General features: G+C 35.8%; 4 protein-coding genes across 5 annotated transcripts; 2 read left to right on the forward strand and 2 right to left on the reverse strand.

The window, feature by feature from the left end:
• The first annotated feature begins 762 nt into the window (after window positions 1-762).
• Window positions 763-4838, forward strand: LOC126669266 (putative pentatricopeptide repeat-containing protein At3g23330). 2 transcript variants are annotated; one of them, XM_050362687.1, is made up of 3 exons: window positions 763-3789; window positions 3876-4036; window positions 4123-4838. In XM_050362687.1, exon 1 carries the CDS (start codon window positions 823-825, stop codon window positions 3706-3708), a length of 2886 nt encoding a protein of 961 aa, XP_050218644.1. In that variant the 5' UTR covers window positions 763-822; the 3' UTR covers window positions 3709-3789; window positions 3876-4036; window positions 4123-4838. The 2 variants fall into 2 exon arrangements, with proteins under 2 accessions (XP_050218644.1, XP_050218643.1); XM_050362686.1 differs by having other exon boundaries at window positions 4132-4838.
• Window positions 4839-4874: 36 nt separating this feature from the next.
• Window positions 4875-8060, reverse strand: LOC126669267 (uncharacterized). Its single transcript, XM_050362689.2, has 5 exons — window positions 7127-8060; window positions 6511-6563; window positions 6195-6361; window positions 5961-6112; window positions 4875-5615 (listed from the first exon to the last, which is right to left on the reverse strand). The coding sequence occupies exons 1-5, from the start codon at window positions 7878-7880 to the stop codon at window positions 5176-5178; spliced, it is 1566 nt and encodes a 521-aa protein (XP_050218646.1). The 5' UTR covers window positions 7881-8060; the 3' UTR covers window positions 4875-5175.
• Window positions 8061-8663: 603 nt separating this feature from the next.
• On the forward strand, window positions 8664-11277 carry LOC126670578 (uncharacterized). Its single transcript, XM_050364339.1, has 7 exons — window positions 8664-8960; window positions 9052-9162; window positions 9453-9521; window positions 9624-9755; window positions 10585-10662; window positions 10740-10868; window positions 10946-11277. Exons 1-7 carry the CDS (start codon window positions 8754-8756, stop codon window positions 11135-11137), a joined length of 918 nt encoding a protein of 305 aa, XP_050220296.1. The 5' UTR covers window positions 8664-8753; the 3' UTR covers window positions 11138-11277.
• A 633-nt stretch (window positions 11278-11910) lies between these two features.
• Window positions 11911-15054, reverse strand: LOC126669992 (probable protein arginine N-methyltransferase 1.2). The gene is made up of 9 exons (XM_050363646.2): window positions 14673-15054; window positions 14572-14582; window positions 14289-14444; window positions 14122-14185; window positions 13887-14029; window positions 13382-13469; window positions 12906-13021; window positions 12669-12819; window positions 11911-12340 (listed from the first exon to the last, which is right to left on the reverse strand). The coding sequence occupies exons 1-9, from the start codon at window positions 14905-14907 to the stop codon at window positions 12135-12137; spliced, it is 1170 nt and encodes a 389-aa protein (XP_050219603.1). The 5' UTR covers window positions 14908-15054; the 3' UTR covers window positions 11911-12134.
• Between the last annotated feature and the right edge of the window lie 765 nt (window positions 15055-15819).

A 15819-nucleotide genomic window follows, 5' to 3' on the forward strand; every position in this document is an offset into this window, starting at 1 on the left:
ATTACAATTATAAAATTTAAGATTTATACTTTTTTTATAATTATAGAGAAAGAATGCTCGTGGAACGAATTGATCTCACGACCTAATTACAGAGCGCTTATACCATTTAAATTATAGCCCATTGATTAAGATTTAGATCTTATTTACTATTCTTTATGTGTTTATGTATTTAATCAAATTACCAATTTGATTTTATAACTGTTAACAATTATTTAACATTAAATTAATTATGATTAAAATTGATAATCACCCGTTTAATTGAAAGTATAAAATAATTATTTAATCTAGTTTTAATCTATTCGGTCAACTTTTAACCGAAATAATTTCTTTTTGAGCACATTACTATGACATCCCTCATATTTGACATAATTTATAGTTTAATCCATCTTATTTGAAAATTGAACTATATAACCCCTCAATTTTATTTTTGTCAACAATTTAGTCCTTCTATCTATTTTGGATGTTAGTCAATGAAGTTAACGAAACTATATGATCCCCCACTTTTATTTTTCTCAACGATTTCACCCCTCACTTTTATTTTTGTCCACGATTTCGTCCCTCAGATTTGATAATTAATTTACCCATTAGTACTTTGATTCGTTGACTAACACTAAAAATGGATGGAGGGACTAAAATGCTAACGGAGGCAAAAGTAAGGGGCCATATAGTTTAATTTTTAAATAGGAGGGACTAAAATATGAATTATGTTAAATATGAGGGGCTTAATAGTAATTTGCTTTTTCTTTTTTCTTATGGCATCAGTCTATGTAGAGTGTCACCCGCGAAAACCAGTCGGTAAATTGAATTCTAACGTTCGAATGCATGGAATGTTATTTTATTACTCCAAAAATGCGCCTCTCATTCCCAGCTTCTCACTGCTTATTTTTACGTAACCGCCCCATCTTTGTCTCTTCACTGAAGTTGCTCAATAAATCCTACTCATGTTCAGCTTCAGCGACCGTAATTTTTTCAGTTTCTAACGCTGTTAATGCTGTTACTGACTACACTTCTACTATTCAGGAGGTTAAAAATGAAAAAATTGAAACGATAAGCTTTGGTTCTAAGGAGAAATTAAAGCGATATTCTGGGATGTTACGTGAATGTGCTTCAATAGGGTGTTTAGATAAGGGGAAATCTGTACATGGTAGTGTGATTAAATCTGGGATAGAGTTAGATTCACATTTATGGGTTTCTTTGATCAATTTTTATGCAAAATGTGGGAGCTTGGATATTGCGCATAAGGTGTTTGATGAAATGCCTGAACGGGATATTGTGTCTTGGACCGCGTTAATTTCTGGGTATGTGAGTGAAGGATGTGGGCGTGATGGGGTAAACATGTATTGTAAAATGAGAAAGGAGAATATACGGCCTAACGAGTTTGCCTTGGCTACTGTTTTAAAAGCCTGCTCAATGTGCTTGGATATTGTGTTGGGAAAGCAGATTCATGTAGAGGCAATAAAAACTGGGTTTTTATTGGATTTGTTTGTTGGTTCTGCTGTTGTTGACCTTTATTCCAAGTGTGGTGAGGTTGAAGTTGCTGAGAGAGTGTTCTTTGGGATGCCTGAGAAGAATAATGTGTCATGGAATGCTTTGCTTAATGGCTATGCTCAAAGGGGTGATGGGAAGGACGTTTCGAAGTTGTTTCATTTGATGTCAGAGAGCGAAATGAAACTTAGTAGAAACACTTTATCTACTGTGTTAAAGGGCTGTGCTAATTCGGGGAAATTGAGGGACGGAAAGGTTTTGCATTCTTTGGCTATTAGGAATTGGTATGAGCTTGATGAATTCCTTGGCTGTAGTCTTGTGGATATGTACTCTAAGTGCGGGAAGTCAGATGATGCACTGAAAGTGTTTAACATGATAAATGATCCTGATGTAGTTACCTGGAGTGCAATGATCGCAGGCCTTGATCAGCAGGGTCAGTGTCAAGAAGCGGTCAAGCTATTTCATCTAATGAGACATAGAGGAGTCAGACCTAACCAATATACCTTTGCCAGTGTTGTTAGTGCTGTTACAAATATAGGTGACCTGCCTTTAGGTCAAAGAATCCATTGTTGTATATATAAACATGGGTTTGAAACTGATAATTCAGTTGGTAATGCACTGATCATGATGTACATGAAGAATGGATGTGAGGAAGATGGAATTAGAGTATTTGAGTTGATGACAAATAGGGATTTAATTTCATGGAATGCCATTTTATCGGGATTCCAAGACTTTGAAACTTCTGATCAAGGACTAAGAATCTTCTGCCAGATGATTATTGAAGGTTTTGAGCCCAACATTTACACATATGTTGGCGTTTTAAGATCTTGTACTAGCCTTTTAAATATGTTCTTTGGAAGACAAGTACATGCTCATGTTATAAAGAACAGTCTTGATGGTAATGATTTTGTTGGAACGGCCCTCATTGACATGTATGCAAAAAATAGAAATTTGGAAGATGCAGAGATAGCTTTCGATAAACTAGCAAACAGAGACATCTTCACTTGGACGGTCATTATTGCTGGTTATGCACAAACTGATCGAGCGGAGAAAGCTATTAAGTACCTTGGTCAGATGCTAAGAGTGGGTATAAAGCCTAACGAGTTCACTCTTGCCAGCTGTTTAAGTGGATCCTCCCGCATGGCAACCCTAGGAAATGGGCAGCAGCTCCATTCCGTGGCATTTAAGTCTGGACATATTGGGGACGTGTTTGTTGGCAGTGCCATTGTCGATATGTATGTGAAATGTGGGTGCATGGAAGATGCTGAGGCCATTTTCAAGGGCTTGTTTTCACGCGACACAGTGGCTTGGAACACAATTATTTGTGGGTATTCACAACACGGAAAGGGACAGAAGGCTCTTGAAGCCTTTAGGGTGATGTTAGATGAAGGCATTGTGCCCGATGAGGTTAGTTTCATAGGTGCTCTTTCTGCATGTAGTTACATGGGTTTGGTTGAAGAGGGGCAAAAGCTTTTCGATTCAATGAGCAATGTTTATGGAATTACCCCTTCAGTTGAGCATCATGCTTGTATGGTTGATATTCTTGGTCGAGCTGGAAAGTTTAACGCAGTTGAGATGTTTATTGAGGAAATGAAGTTAACTTCATATTCCTTGATCTGGGAGACTGTTCTTGGGGCATGTAAATTGCATGGGAATGTCAGCTATGGTAAACAGGCTGCTGAGAAACTCTTCCAACTTGAACCCGAGATGGACTCCAGTTATATATTGCTGTCAAATATTTTTGCTGCCAAGGGCAGGTGGGAAGATGTGAGAAAAACCAGGGCTTTGATGTCTGCTCAGGGTATTAAAAAGGAACCTGGGTGTAGCTGGATAGAGGCTGATGGTCAAGTCCATGTCTTCACATCTCAAGATGGTTCGCATCAAAAAACAAGGGAAATCTATGCTAAATTGGAGGAATTACGGAAAAAAGTGACTTCAATAGGTTATATCCCTAAAACAGAAAATGTGCTGCATAATGTCAGTAATAAAGAAAAGATTGAGCATCTCTTCCATCATAGCGAGAGGTTGGCTCTTGCTTTTGCCCTCATAAGCACCAGTCCAGTTAAACCAATTCGAATTTTCAAAAACCTTCGTATCTGTGGGGATTGCCATAACTTTATGAAACACGTGTCAAATGTCACAAACCGTGAAATAGTTGTCCGTGACATCAAGCGTTTCCACAATTTTAAGGAAGGCACTTGCACTTGTCAGGATCATTGGTAAAATTGCTCGACCCGTGCAGTGAGATTGGCTGGGGTTCATCTGTGTCGAATGCTAACCATTCTATCTATTGGTAACATGCCGGTATATTGCTCATCTATTACTCGGATTTTACTTTTGATGTTTGTTTGTTATTCCGACATCTCATTCAGTTATTGTTGTTGTTATAGTGCTTGGGACAGTTAGGAGAGCCTTTAGTTTTGAGACAGTCGAGGAGACGTTTTCATGGAAACTGGATGGCCGTACTAGCTATTAAAGATTTCATATCTTCAATGGATGTGTCTGGAAGAAGTGTAGTATCATCAAACAGTAGCCAATCCTTGATCATGTGGTACCGAAATGCTACTCTATTTTATGTGTAGTACAACAAATTCTCTTCAAGAACAGAATACTAAACGCTAATCTATATCATGTTAGTTTTTGCAGGCATTTGTGATCCTCAATGTTATAGTTTCTGTTGCGGCTACGAATTGCAGTGAGCTTTGAAACGCCATTGGCAAATACCGCAATGCCATAGCGGAAGAACCTAAATCAATGCCGCAGGACGACCAGGAATAGCTGCACGCCACTCTAGCATCCAAATGAACTTTGACTGGAAGTATGATTCTAACGCAGCAAAGTCGGTGCAGCCTGTGCTCTAGATAGCGGTTTTCTTCTTGAAAGATCAAAGAGGTTTCCTTTTTCTTTGGAAGTTGGAGGATGATGCCTTTGGTTCTTTTTATGTTTACGGGGTTTGTTTTTGAGATATTAGAGGTCATACATAAGGATAATGGGGAGCTTAGACCATTTGCTGCTGGCCGTGGCGTTACAAATTGAATAAAACTTCTGGATATGTTTAAACTCTACTCTACATTCTGACAATGAGCGAATCAGCTTAATAGAAGAACACAGTTCTCATTTAAATAATGTTCGAGGTCTTCTGGTTGCTTAAAACCATCATCAAGACACAGCTGATCTGAGTGAAAGAACCGATCATTGTATCCTAGGAAGATAATAGAGACATTTTATTTTCCTATAGATCACTAATATAAGCTTGTTCAACTGAAACAGTTGCTGCATTTGTACTGGCTTGATAAACCAATGTTATTTCATTGAGGTCACAAATGCCAGATGGTGGAAATATTCAGCTGCAATTGATAAGCACAGAATTTTAGAAAAACAATAGCAGATTAAGAAAATTATAATCCAGCTAATTCTGATGATTATAGCAACATTGCTCATCTGAAGTAGAAAGCAAATATTTCTCGAATTAATCTTCACATATCCTCAGTATGAATGAGCAATCAAATATTACATAATATATGCAGTCTGGAAGCTAATTATAACAGTGGCTGGTCTTGTTTTCAATTTGCCTCTGGGCTCTAGCAGCTACTCCGCAAGAATTTGATTAACCACAAAACTGTTTGAGTTTATGCTTACGCGTGAACATTGCTTTAAGCCTTCAGATGAGGAAACCCGCCTCCACATCAGTCAAGCATCTCCATCAGAGCTTGGATTTTCAACTTCACTCTCGCTACTTGAACCATCAAGTGATGAGGAATTTTCTCCATCTGAATCAGAATCATGCCGGCGGACCTTAATCTTTTTATTCTTTCCAGCGCTTATTTCTTTCCGTTTTCTCCCTCCTTTTTCAGCCAATCTCATAGTTGCTGCAGCAGCTACAAAGGCAGCGCTCATGGACTCATTTGTCTCCTCATCATCCCCATCATCGTCGTCTTCTTCTTCTTCTTTACCTTCTCCTTCGTTATCAACATAAAACAGAAGATCAGCATCTGGTTTTTTGCCTTCTGGCTCAGATAACCGTTGCTCAGAGTCAGACTTGAAATCATCAACAGCTAATTTCGCATGGAGTCTGGAGATTCTATCGTCAAATATTCTTAGGCCTTCACATTCTTGGTCTAGTAACCATTCTGGAGAATAACAACATTCTGAATTCAGCATTGAAGCAACATGCAATATGTGTTGGCAGATAAATAAATGCTGAATCAGGAAATACCGAAAATGTAAAACGGTGAAACAATATTTTTATAAGAATAGGTTATAAGTATAAAGTTTTTGAATATCTAAAGTATTTTAAAAATGGAAATCAAACGCCAAAGCATAATTCAATAAGTTTCCGAGCAATATAGGGTAAAGAATGGCATTATATAATATGTTTGGAAGTGGAACTGTAGGCAATCCTGTCCGGGATTGGGCATGATAAAAGTAAGTAGAATGCTAATGACAATAAGGACAAAAAACAGAGAACTACTTACTTATAAGAGCTTTAGGAGATCCTTCCTTCAATCGATTACCCTCTTCCTCCACCCCAATCCGGCTGGTGACAGACTTTATGATTAGGGAACGCAACCGAGAAGTGGAGAATGAATTATTATATGAAAGAGCTCTCTTATGGTCTCCATTTTTCCTGTATTGAGATCCAAGGATAATTTGCTTAAGAATTAACTTCAAGAACAGACAATAAGACCAAAATTAATATTTAATCCTACCTAGAAAGTTCTATGGCTTCATGCGTAATGATCAGTCTCTTCACTGCAAGTCTTCTCACAAAGTGCTCTGGTAGGTTAATAGCTCTCTCAAGTCTGAGGAAAGAATATTCTACCAATATAACAGCATCACACACAATTTTCCTCATCAAACTTTCATCTTCAGAACTCTGCATAATTATAAAAGAACCAAAAGAAGCTATGGTTACATAACAAACTCAACACTCCATGAAGTCGATGCAGTCGCGTAACACAATAGGGAAACAATGGCTTCTTAAAATCAACGCAATAGTAAGTATCCCTAAAAACGGTCACTTACCAATAAAGCAGTCACAGGTAAGGTTGGCTCCATCAACATCCTCACAAGGGTCTCTGAATATGAAACAAACAAAAAACCCACGGATCAGCATTACTTTCACTCAGGCCTTATTGATAAGAAAATCAAAACCTTTTCAACTTTTTGCAATTCTAACCAAAGAATTAAAACATTGCGATTTTAGCCCAATTTAAACGTCCACAGCGATTTTAGCTAATTCCCCCCAATCAATTTAACAGCGTGTGCCCGATCCAACATGGCCTCCACACAGTCAAAATACTATGCCGACATGATATCCCGTATGTACCCTTTTTCGATCTTTTGTAATTCTAACTAAAGCTTTAACTTTTGCAATATTAGCTCAACTGAAGCGAATTGGCTAAAATCAATAAGAATGGTAGAAATGGAACTAAACTTGCAAAATTTTAAGGAATTGGTTAGAATTACAAAATGTCAAAAAAGTTTGGATTTCTGATCTATTAGGGCTTTTAATTAATAGCCTAATTTAAACAAATTCAATTATGAGCTGATGCCTAAAGAGCATCAGAATTCACAAAATAGTATAAAAGCATCACAATTCTGTATCAATTGATAATAAATGCTAAAAAGCTTCACTAACCAAAGAAGTACAAGTTCTGAAATCCAGTTAAGGAGCCAACAATCCAAGTCTTCACCTCCTTCTCAAACTCCACTCCTCGAATCCCCACCCAAAAATCCAAGCAAAGTCTCAACAGGAAAATCTCACAAATCACAACTCCAGCTAAATAACTCACATTCAAACCTCCAACACTAATCTCTTCACACATTTCATCACTCACAAGTGGTAAAAACACCTTCACATCCTCATTTCCATCCATCCATACACTAACCAAATTCGAAAACGAAGCACTGAAATCCAAATCACTTTCACTCATATCCTTGCTACAACACACACTAATATAACCAAGAATTTCCCCAATCAAACATTTTACCTTTTTAATTTCTTTCTTCACTTTCTTATCTCCTGAATCTTTAGTTAACAACTCCAAGACCAAATTATACACCTGGAAAACAACTGGAGCTAGTAAAGCTATACCTTTTGAAGAACTACAGGGACCTGAACATGCTGATATAAGCTGAAACAATTCATTTGCATTCAAAATTTGATCTGAAAGATTAGTTTTTTTGGTTTTAAAAGATAAAGCAGAGTAAACCCAGATGGTTTCTAAAGGTGGGTCGATTCTTGATTGCATTAATTGGTAAAATAAGTTGAGAAAATGAGGTAAATTTAAAGTTTTGTTGAGTATTTCAGATGAAACTTGAGAAACTGATTGGGCTAGTGTGGTGTCATAGTTTTTTCCAATTAAAAGATTAGGGTTTTGAGACAAATCCATTGCCAATTTTTTTTAAAAAATTAGGGATTAATTCTGATGGCAATTGAAAAAAAAAATGCTTATTCAAAAACCCTAAAATTTTTCTGTGAAGAAGAAGGTAGGGCAAGGAGGGGGGAAATTGTAGGGTTTTAGAAGAGCTTACAAACGACATCGTTTCTGCGTATCGCTTACTTAGCTAGTTAGCTTCTTGCTCATTTGTTTTGCGAATTTGAAAATTTGATATCTCAAGTTTGGTAATCACTTCATGTTGGTCCTTTCCTATAAAATAGTAAAATTGAATTTGTGTATCAAAATCGAATAAATCACTCTTAATTTTTTTAGTCCACTAAATTTTTAAATTTATGTTTTATGTCAAATAGATCATTGTATTCAATTACATTTTAAAATTTGTGTCTAGAAGATAAATAAATTAAACGTTTTAAATATACAGATCAGATTAATTTAGATTTATTTTTTTTGTAATATTTTAATAAAATGTGGTGAGCTATAGATTACATGTGTTGTGAATTTTAGTAGAGCCAAATAATTTAAAGTCAATTAATATTTAAGACTAACAATTAACATAATTAAATTTTAACTAACGGTAAAGAAAAAAGAAGTACTAATTTTAATATTATAAAACGACTAAAATGATATTCTAATCAAATAAATTGACGAAAAACGTGTCATCTTTTATCCCATTGGTGGAAAAATCAGTGGACCCAATAATCAACCAATCAGAAAAAAACGACACGTATTAACCGGTACATCAAAACTAACAGCAACTCAATCACCTTCAACTATTACACTTCTATAACACTGAACATTTACTTAGCATTGTCCCTAAAAATCTTGTGCCATTGCTGCAAGAAAAAAAAATACGCAGAGATAACAATGTCTAATAGCAAGCAAATTTTAATATTTTTAGCGATGCTAGTAATAGTGTCGACGTGGATTCCAGTTTCTTTATCAGCTAAAAAGCCTGTGTTTAGTGCTAGAGTAGAGGATATACCGTACATTAAGTGTCAAGTATGTGAAAAGTTGGCAAAAGAGTTGAATCAGCAAGTTCAGAAGAAACAGGCCGAGATCTTGCCTAAGAAGGTGATTTGAAATTCTGGGTTTTGGTTTAATTTTGTTGGGTGTTATTGGGTTTGGTTTGATTGATTTTGTGTTTTTTGTTGTTGGTGGGTAGATCACAGAGTATCAAATTATTGAGATTGCAGAGAATATCTGTAATTTGAAGAAGCAGGAAGCTGATTGGATTTTGAAGATTGATATTGTGGAGAAAGGAAATAAGTTGGAGGTATGATTTACTTTTAGTTCTATATTGGTTTCTGTAAGTTAATTATGATTAGTTCCAATGAAAATGGCATCACTTGAGTTGAATTAGTACTAATAAGAATCGTACTAATAAGTATTAGTTTTGTTGCACGGACACGAAAACATCGAAACCGAAACAGGCAATTTACAAAAATAGGTTATAGATATAATGTTTTAGAGTTTAGGAAGTGTTTTTATTTATGGAAACCAAACTCGGAAACGTAGGATTCAATAAGTTTGACTTGCTAAGGACTGAAATATATTTTCTTTTAGCTGGTAGAACAAGATGTTGAAGGTCAGTGTAATTCAGAATGCAAGACTATAGAGAAGGCTTGTGAGCAGGTGAGTCAAATTTTGTGTTTTTGGATGTGTATATAATACTGTTGAACAATGCGTAATTTATTGATCGTATTTGGCGTGATTGTATACTTGACGGTTGTGCAGGTTATGGGGTATGCTGATACTGATATCGCTGAATATATCTTTACCTCTAAACCAAGTGTCGATTCATTGACGAAGTATTTCTGCAAAGACCTGACTAGTGTATGTATCAAGAAGCCTCCTCCAGTTCCCAAGGTAACTTCATCTCCCTAGGCGATTTTCAGCTGGTTTGTTCCCATGTGTAGTGTATATTATGGCATCTTGGCGGATCATAATTTCCAGCATAATTAGGCTTGTCAATTTGGTGATTTTCATGTCTCCAATCCTCTAATAAAGAATTTCTCGTGCTGGAAATGGAATTAAGAATAACATGTACTTGTAAACATGATGGCATTTTAGCTCAAATTTGCACCAGCTTCCTAGTTTTGTTCTAAGTAGTACCCAAACTGAAACGCTGAAACGTAAAACGTGTAGAGATATTTTCTATAAGAATAAGTTATAATATAAATTTTTAGAATTATATAAGTGTTTTTGGAAACGGAAACAAATTGTCAAAACGTAGGACTCAGAGAAGTTTTCGTGCCACATAGGAACTCTTGTTCAATCCAGATTCAATTTTTTATTTAACACTTCATTGATTGTTTATTGTGTCTCTGCTCTGCCACTTAGAAGATATGAACATTTTGTGGTATACATATTGAGCTTATTCCAACCAATACTATTTTGTATGACCAAGATTCGAGTTTGAAGTTTGAACCTAATACGGAAGATACGAAAACACTTTCTGAAATAAGCAGGAAAAGGAAATCATTGCCTAATCTTGCATATAGTCTGTTCATTGAATAGTGAATACACTTATCTTTCCTGTGGTCTCTTGGACTACTTCAAACATTAGTGGTTTTGAGTAGTTCAACTAACAATATAGTAATCCTGATCAATATTGCATTCTTCGTTTTTAATGTATTATCAATATTAAAGCCGAGGTTCATCCTAGTCAAACTATTTATCTTCACTCGTGTTTCAGGATAGAACACCTGGAGAACCTTTTGAGCCAAAACCGTCTAAAGATGCCGAAATGGAGAAGCTTATGAGATCTATGCAGGTAGTCATTGTTCCTTTTCCCTTGCTCAAACTTGATTTAAATTGAGCTAGCTTCTGATCCACTTAGTAATCTTTCAGGACATGCCAGGGGCACCCAATATGCAAATGTATTCAAGAGACGAATTGAAGAACATGAATAATTTTGGTAATGAAGACGCCGACGAAGATGAAGATGAGGATGATGAACCTCACTTCCCTTCGAAATTGGTATGACAAACAAACTTTTGTACTGCTTTCAAAAATTACTGTCCTATCATCAACTGTCAGTAATTGGATTCTTGCAGGCTCAAGCGATGAAGGAGAAAGAAAAAGGTAAGAATGATTGGCAACAGAAGTTGACCAAAGGAATTAAAAGCACAAGCCAAACATTGAAGAGGCACGCGAACAAAGTGTCAAACAGGATGCGACAGTGGTGGAAAGGAATGAAAGCAACTTATACAAGCAAGAATTCGAAGACGGGCAAAGCAGAGTTGTAGAAGGGCCTAATTTGCAGGTTTTTTCATATTTTTGCTCACTTATGTCTTAGGCTTAGTTTACCAAGAAATACCATAGGAAGCGAATAGAGAACAATGTGATTTACGGTTAAATGTTAGCTAATCCTTTTTTATCCGGTCCAGTGAGTTGTTTTTTATTTTGCAGTACCATTTTCGCTATTGTTATTATGTTTTTTAGATTTTTTTTTTCTAAAAGTAAATCTATTGATGAAGATTACAAAATAAGGATGAAATTCATATCACAAGATTTTTCTATATAATTTTTCAAGTTTTGAATAAACCAAATAAAGGCAAACAACCCATGATACAAACAAAGATAAAAAAATATCTAGTCATGGATTCCGTAAACTTAACTCAAGGATGAACAAAATCCATTGAGCGGGGATTTCGAATTCATTTGGCAAGAATACTTCACATTGAACCACTTTTTAGTGGGTACAAAATATTTATAAAAATAGTCTAAAATCAATCAAAAAATGGAAAAAATTTACATATGTTTCTTCATACAAATTTTTTATTTGTACTTAAAAACAATTTCACTTGGTACCAAAAAATGTCCACTACATTACAACAATTTATCTTTCAAATATTTAATATAAATCTATAATAAATTTTCTGTAGACAAAATAAGAGCATAAAAAGATAATTTATTATTTTTAAATAAAGATAAAACTTTTGACTATTTAGTGTTTTTTTTGTTTTTGTTTTTTAAAAAATATATTATAGACTCTAAAAAAAAACGAATTGGGAAAAAATTATCAAAATTTGAATGATACATTTTCAATCATGTTTAACTTTCTCAAATGGGACTAGGCTTTTGCAGCCAACATACACATAATAAGGAGACCAACCCCACACCTCTCTCAATTCTTAAACAGGGAGAATAAGAGTACAATAGTTTTGAAATGGAAGCAAGTGAAAGATAATGGTCTGATGGTGCCACCAATTTTTGCAGTTTTTGAGGTCATGGAGAGGCTCCTCACCGCATCTTATAATGCTGAGTTCTTGAGACCACACAGCGCCGGCCACTCATTTCATATTTGACCATTATATCGATGTCACGGGGATTCTTTTTGTTTGGAGCTACGGTCATGCTCCCAGTTAAGGCTTCCCCCTCACATATGGTTATCACATCTTCTAAGTAGAGCACAGTTTGTTTCCAGTGTGTACCCCTTGATCTTGGACCTGCATCATTTCAAGTTTGGGAGAACCGAATTTTTCATCAGTAAGACCAAAGCATGGTAACTGGAAAGAGCAGAACTCAAGTATGCACATGCTGGCTAACATAATAAAATGAGGGGTTATACATGTACATGAAAATGAGAGGTTATATGAAAAATTGAATTTCTAATTCTTAAGTTTGAAAACTTAAAGTCTGCCACATAACAGCCACTCGGTCAACTACATTTTCTTAAAAATTAATCTCATCTTTTTAACTTTAACCAAAACTAGGCTTCTAATCTAGAATAAGGATAATTAAAACATAAAGATGATAAGGAATAAAAAGATTGACCTGTAGAGAATCCCATCAACTTGTGGCATTTGGTAAATGATACGTCAAAGTAGGCTACCAAAGCATGGATGTAATCATCTCGTTCTGCCACAAGCTTAAAAGGAGCTGTAAAGGAAGCATCCCCGGAAGTCATCTTAGAGATATCCATTGTCTGAATTGAAGTCAGGCAAATTTAAACACGTCAATTAAAAATCAAAGTCTATACAGCAAGAAAATGAAGATATAATTCTATCTCACCTTCAGTAGTTGGGACTTCGTAACAATTTGATTCTGATCAACTGTGTCAACAAGAGGTTCCATCATGGCTTGCTTCTTGATGCAGCTCATGTCAAAGCCGTAGACACTATTCCAAACTGGAATCGCATTGGATAGCGTGAATTAAAGGAACATTAGTAATAATTAACAAGATTGACAGCCTAGAGAAGCATCAAAAGAAAGTCAAAAAGAGCAATCGAACCACCACTTAAACCTAATGACGCAAGTGACTTAATTCCGAATAACACATGGCAAATGCAAAGAAAAAATATTAGCTATCTACTTATACCGGCTAATAATCACCCATGGTCCCTGAACTTTAGGTCTACGGGCACAAAACATCAGGGTGTTTAGCGCCCGTTTTTAAACATCAAGGGGTTTTGTGCCCGTAGCCCTAAAGTTCAGGGGCCATGGGTGATTATTAGCCACTTATAACATTGGAGAAACATTGCACTCACACTCAATCTTATCTTCTTTGTATTCTGCATCTTCAATGGCTGTTACATACAGGGAGGCTTTATCTGGTAGAAGAATTCCATCATTGACCTAAAAGCAAGCAGAGGATAAGTCAGGCAATTATTCACAATACGTCAAACAGTAAAAACTCCATATACCCATGTTTTACACAGGAGGAAAGGAATAAAAAGAAGAGTTAATTTTAAGATGCAATGATCAAGTAATGATAGCCAAGAGATTCAAGACACACATGAACTCATACTCATAGTAATCAATATCATGTAACCAGAAGCTACCATCTTAAGAAACAACAATCACGTACATGTATTTAAAAGAAAACTTCATTTCTTCCAATCCCATTATCCAGCATTACAAGTTTCAGAAGGAACAATAATGCATCCAAGTGGTCTATCATATCAACTTTAGAACATGTTTTGTTTCTCAATATTTATGCAGCATCAAAGAACAAATCTTAGATAGAAAAGGTGAAACATAAGTTAAACGTACCAGCCATTTATCTCGAGCATACAGGACTGTGTCTAACATGTTCTCGTATAGAAGGAAATATCCCATCCACTCTGAAATGATGATATCAACTTTTGGAACTGGAAGCTCAAGCTCTTCAACCTTTCCCTTCAAAACAGTTACCACTGCGGCAATAAAACACAAGCAGACAAAATGTTATTTCATGAAATAAATATGAAAAAAATAATCAAACGCACATAAAACAAAAGTTTCATACCGTCGGAAAACCCATTCGACTCAACAATCTGTTTTGCCATATCAGCCATAGAAGAGCACTCAATCTGACAAAAAACCCAACAACCATATTTAACATGCATAACCATACCGCATAACAAAACCGCAAAATTTCATTAAAAAAACTTGCAAAGAAGCGGAAACACGTACTGCATAAACATGAGCTGCCCCAGCTTTGGCACAAAATAGTGATAAAATTCCGGTACCAGCACCAACATCAAGTACAACTTTATCCTTAAATAAAAACCTATTCTGGTAAATAACATTTTGATATGTTTTAGTTCTCACCACATCCTTAAGCATTTCCTGCAAACACCAACAGATAGTTATAATAAACATAAATTAGTAACCAACTCAGCAAAAACAAACCTATTAAAACTATAGATTCGAACGTTCCGTTGTAGTTCGAGTTCGAGGTGCTGAACACACTTACTTCATGAATACCTGAATACAAAAACAAATAGTTAGTTATTATAATTAAACAAATCTATGGATAATACAACTTTTGGTTGAAGCTAGAGAGAAAACAGTTACCGAAATGAGAGTAGGAATCGAAGTAATAATCGGCGCTAGTCTTGTCATCAGCTCTATCGATAGTACTAGGTTCTGCCATGGATTCAACTTCGTCCATCGGAACGGCGTTGTCGTCGCCGGCTAAAGTTGACTTTTGAAGAGTTGATGTCAACTCTTCGTCGGCGTCGTCAAAGCGGGTCCTGGTGCCTTGGCTCATTGAGGTGTGATTGTTGTTGTTGTTCTTTCTACGACCCATTTTAGGAGATTAAATAGGGGTTTTTCTTTTGAATTTGGCTATGGAGGCTGTTGGAAAGAGAGGTTGGAATAAATTAGGGTTTATGTCATTTGATAGGGTTTATGGGGAAGAATGCTCTCTTTTTAAAAACAAAATATTTTAGAATTTTTTTCATAAATGGAAATGAAAACTCGTGTCTTATTTTTTTAAAATACCAATGTTTTAAAACCGGACCGGCAAAAAACCCGGTGTGATCAGCGGTTCATGGTTTAACCGGTTCAACCGGTTCAACCGCTGGTTCAACCGTTTAAATAGAAATTAGTAATTCAATATAAGTATATAAATAAACCTAATAAAAATATAAGAACAGGCTCGAATAGAGATTTGGGCCTATTTACTGGTGTGGGCCAAAAGTGACTTTAAAAAGAGTTAATTAGACAAAATACTACAATATGTAAACTTAATTAGATAATTACGGTGTCATCTTTCTTTTTTGATAATTACAATTTGTTCTTTTTTAATTTCATTTTAAGCTTTCTATTTTAGACAAATACTTTTATCTCTTCATCTCCTTCTTTTGTTCTCAGCCAAACCTAATTTCTTCACCATCTCATTCTAATTTTCCTTCTTTTTATCTACAGCCACCCAAATCTATCTTTTCCAACTCAACCTCCTTCTTTCGCCGGTGTTTCTTCTTGGCTGCGAGTCCACTTCTACTGCTGCTACTGCGATTTTCGGTCTTTCTTTTTCGCCGCGAGTCATCTTCATACTCTCCTCATCTTCAGTCACTACCTCCGCCATCGCACACCATCGCCAAAAGCCCACTGCCGCCGTCGTCGCACACCATCGTTTCAGTCAATTTTTTTCAGATCTAAAATCGATTTCTTATTTTGGGTGTTAGTTAATCCATTTCTTATTTTGGGTGTTAGTTAA

Source organism: Mercurialis annua, linkage group LG2 (genome assembly GCF_937616625.2).
Source record: "Mercurialis annua linkage group LG2, ddMerAnnu1.2, whole genome shotgun sequence".
In the NCBI taxonomy this organism is placed as follows: Eukaryota; Viridiplantae; Streptophyta; class Magnoliopsida; order Malpighiales; family Euphorbiaceae; genus Mercurialis; species Mercurialis annua.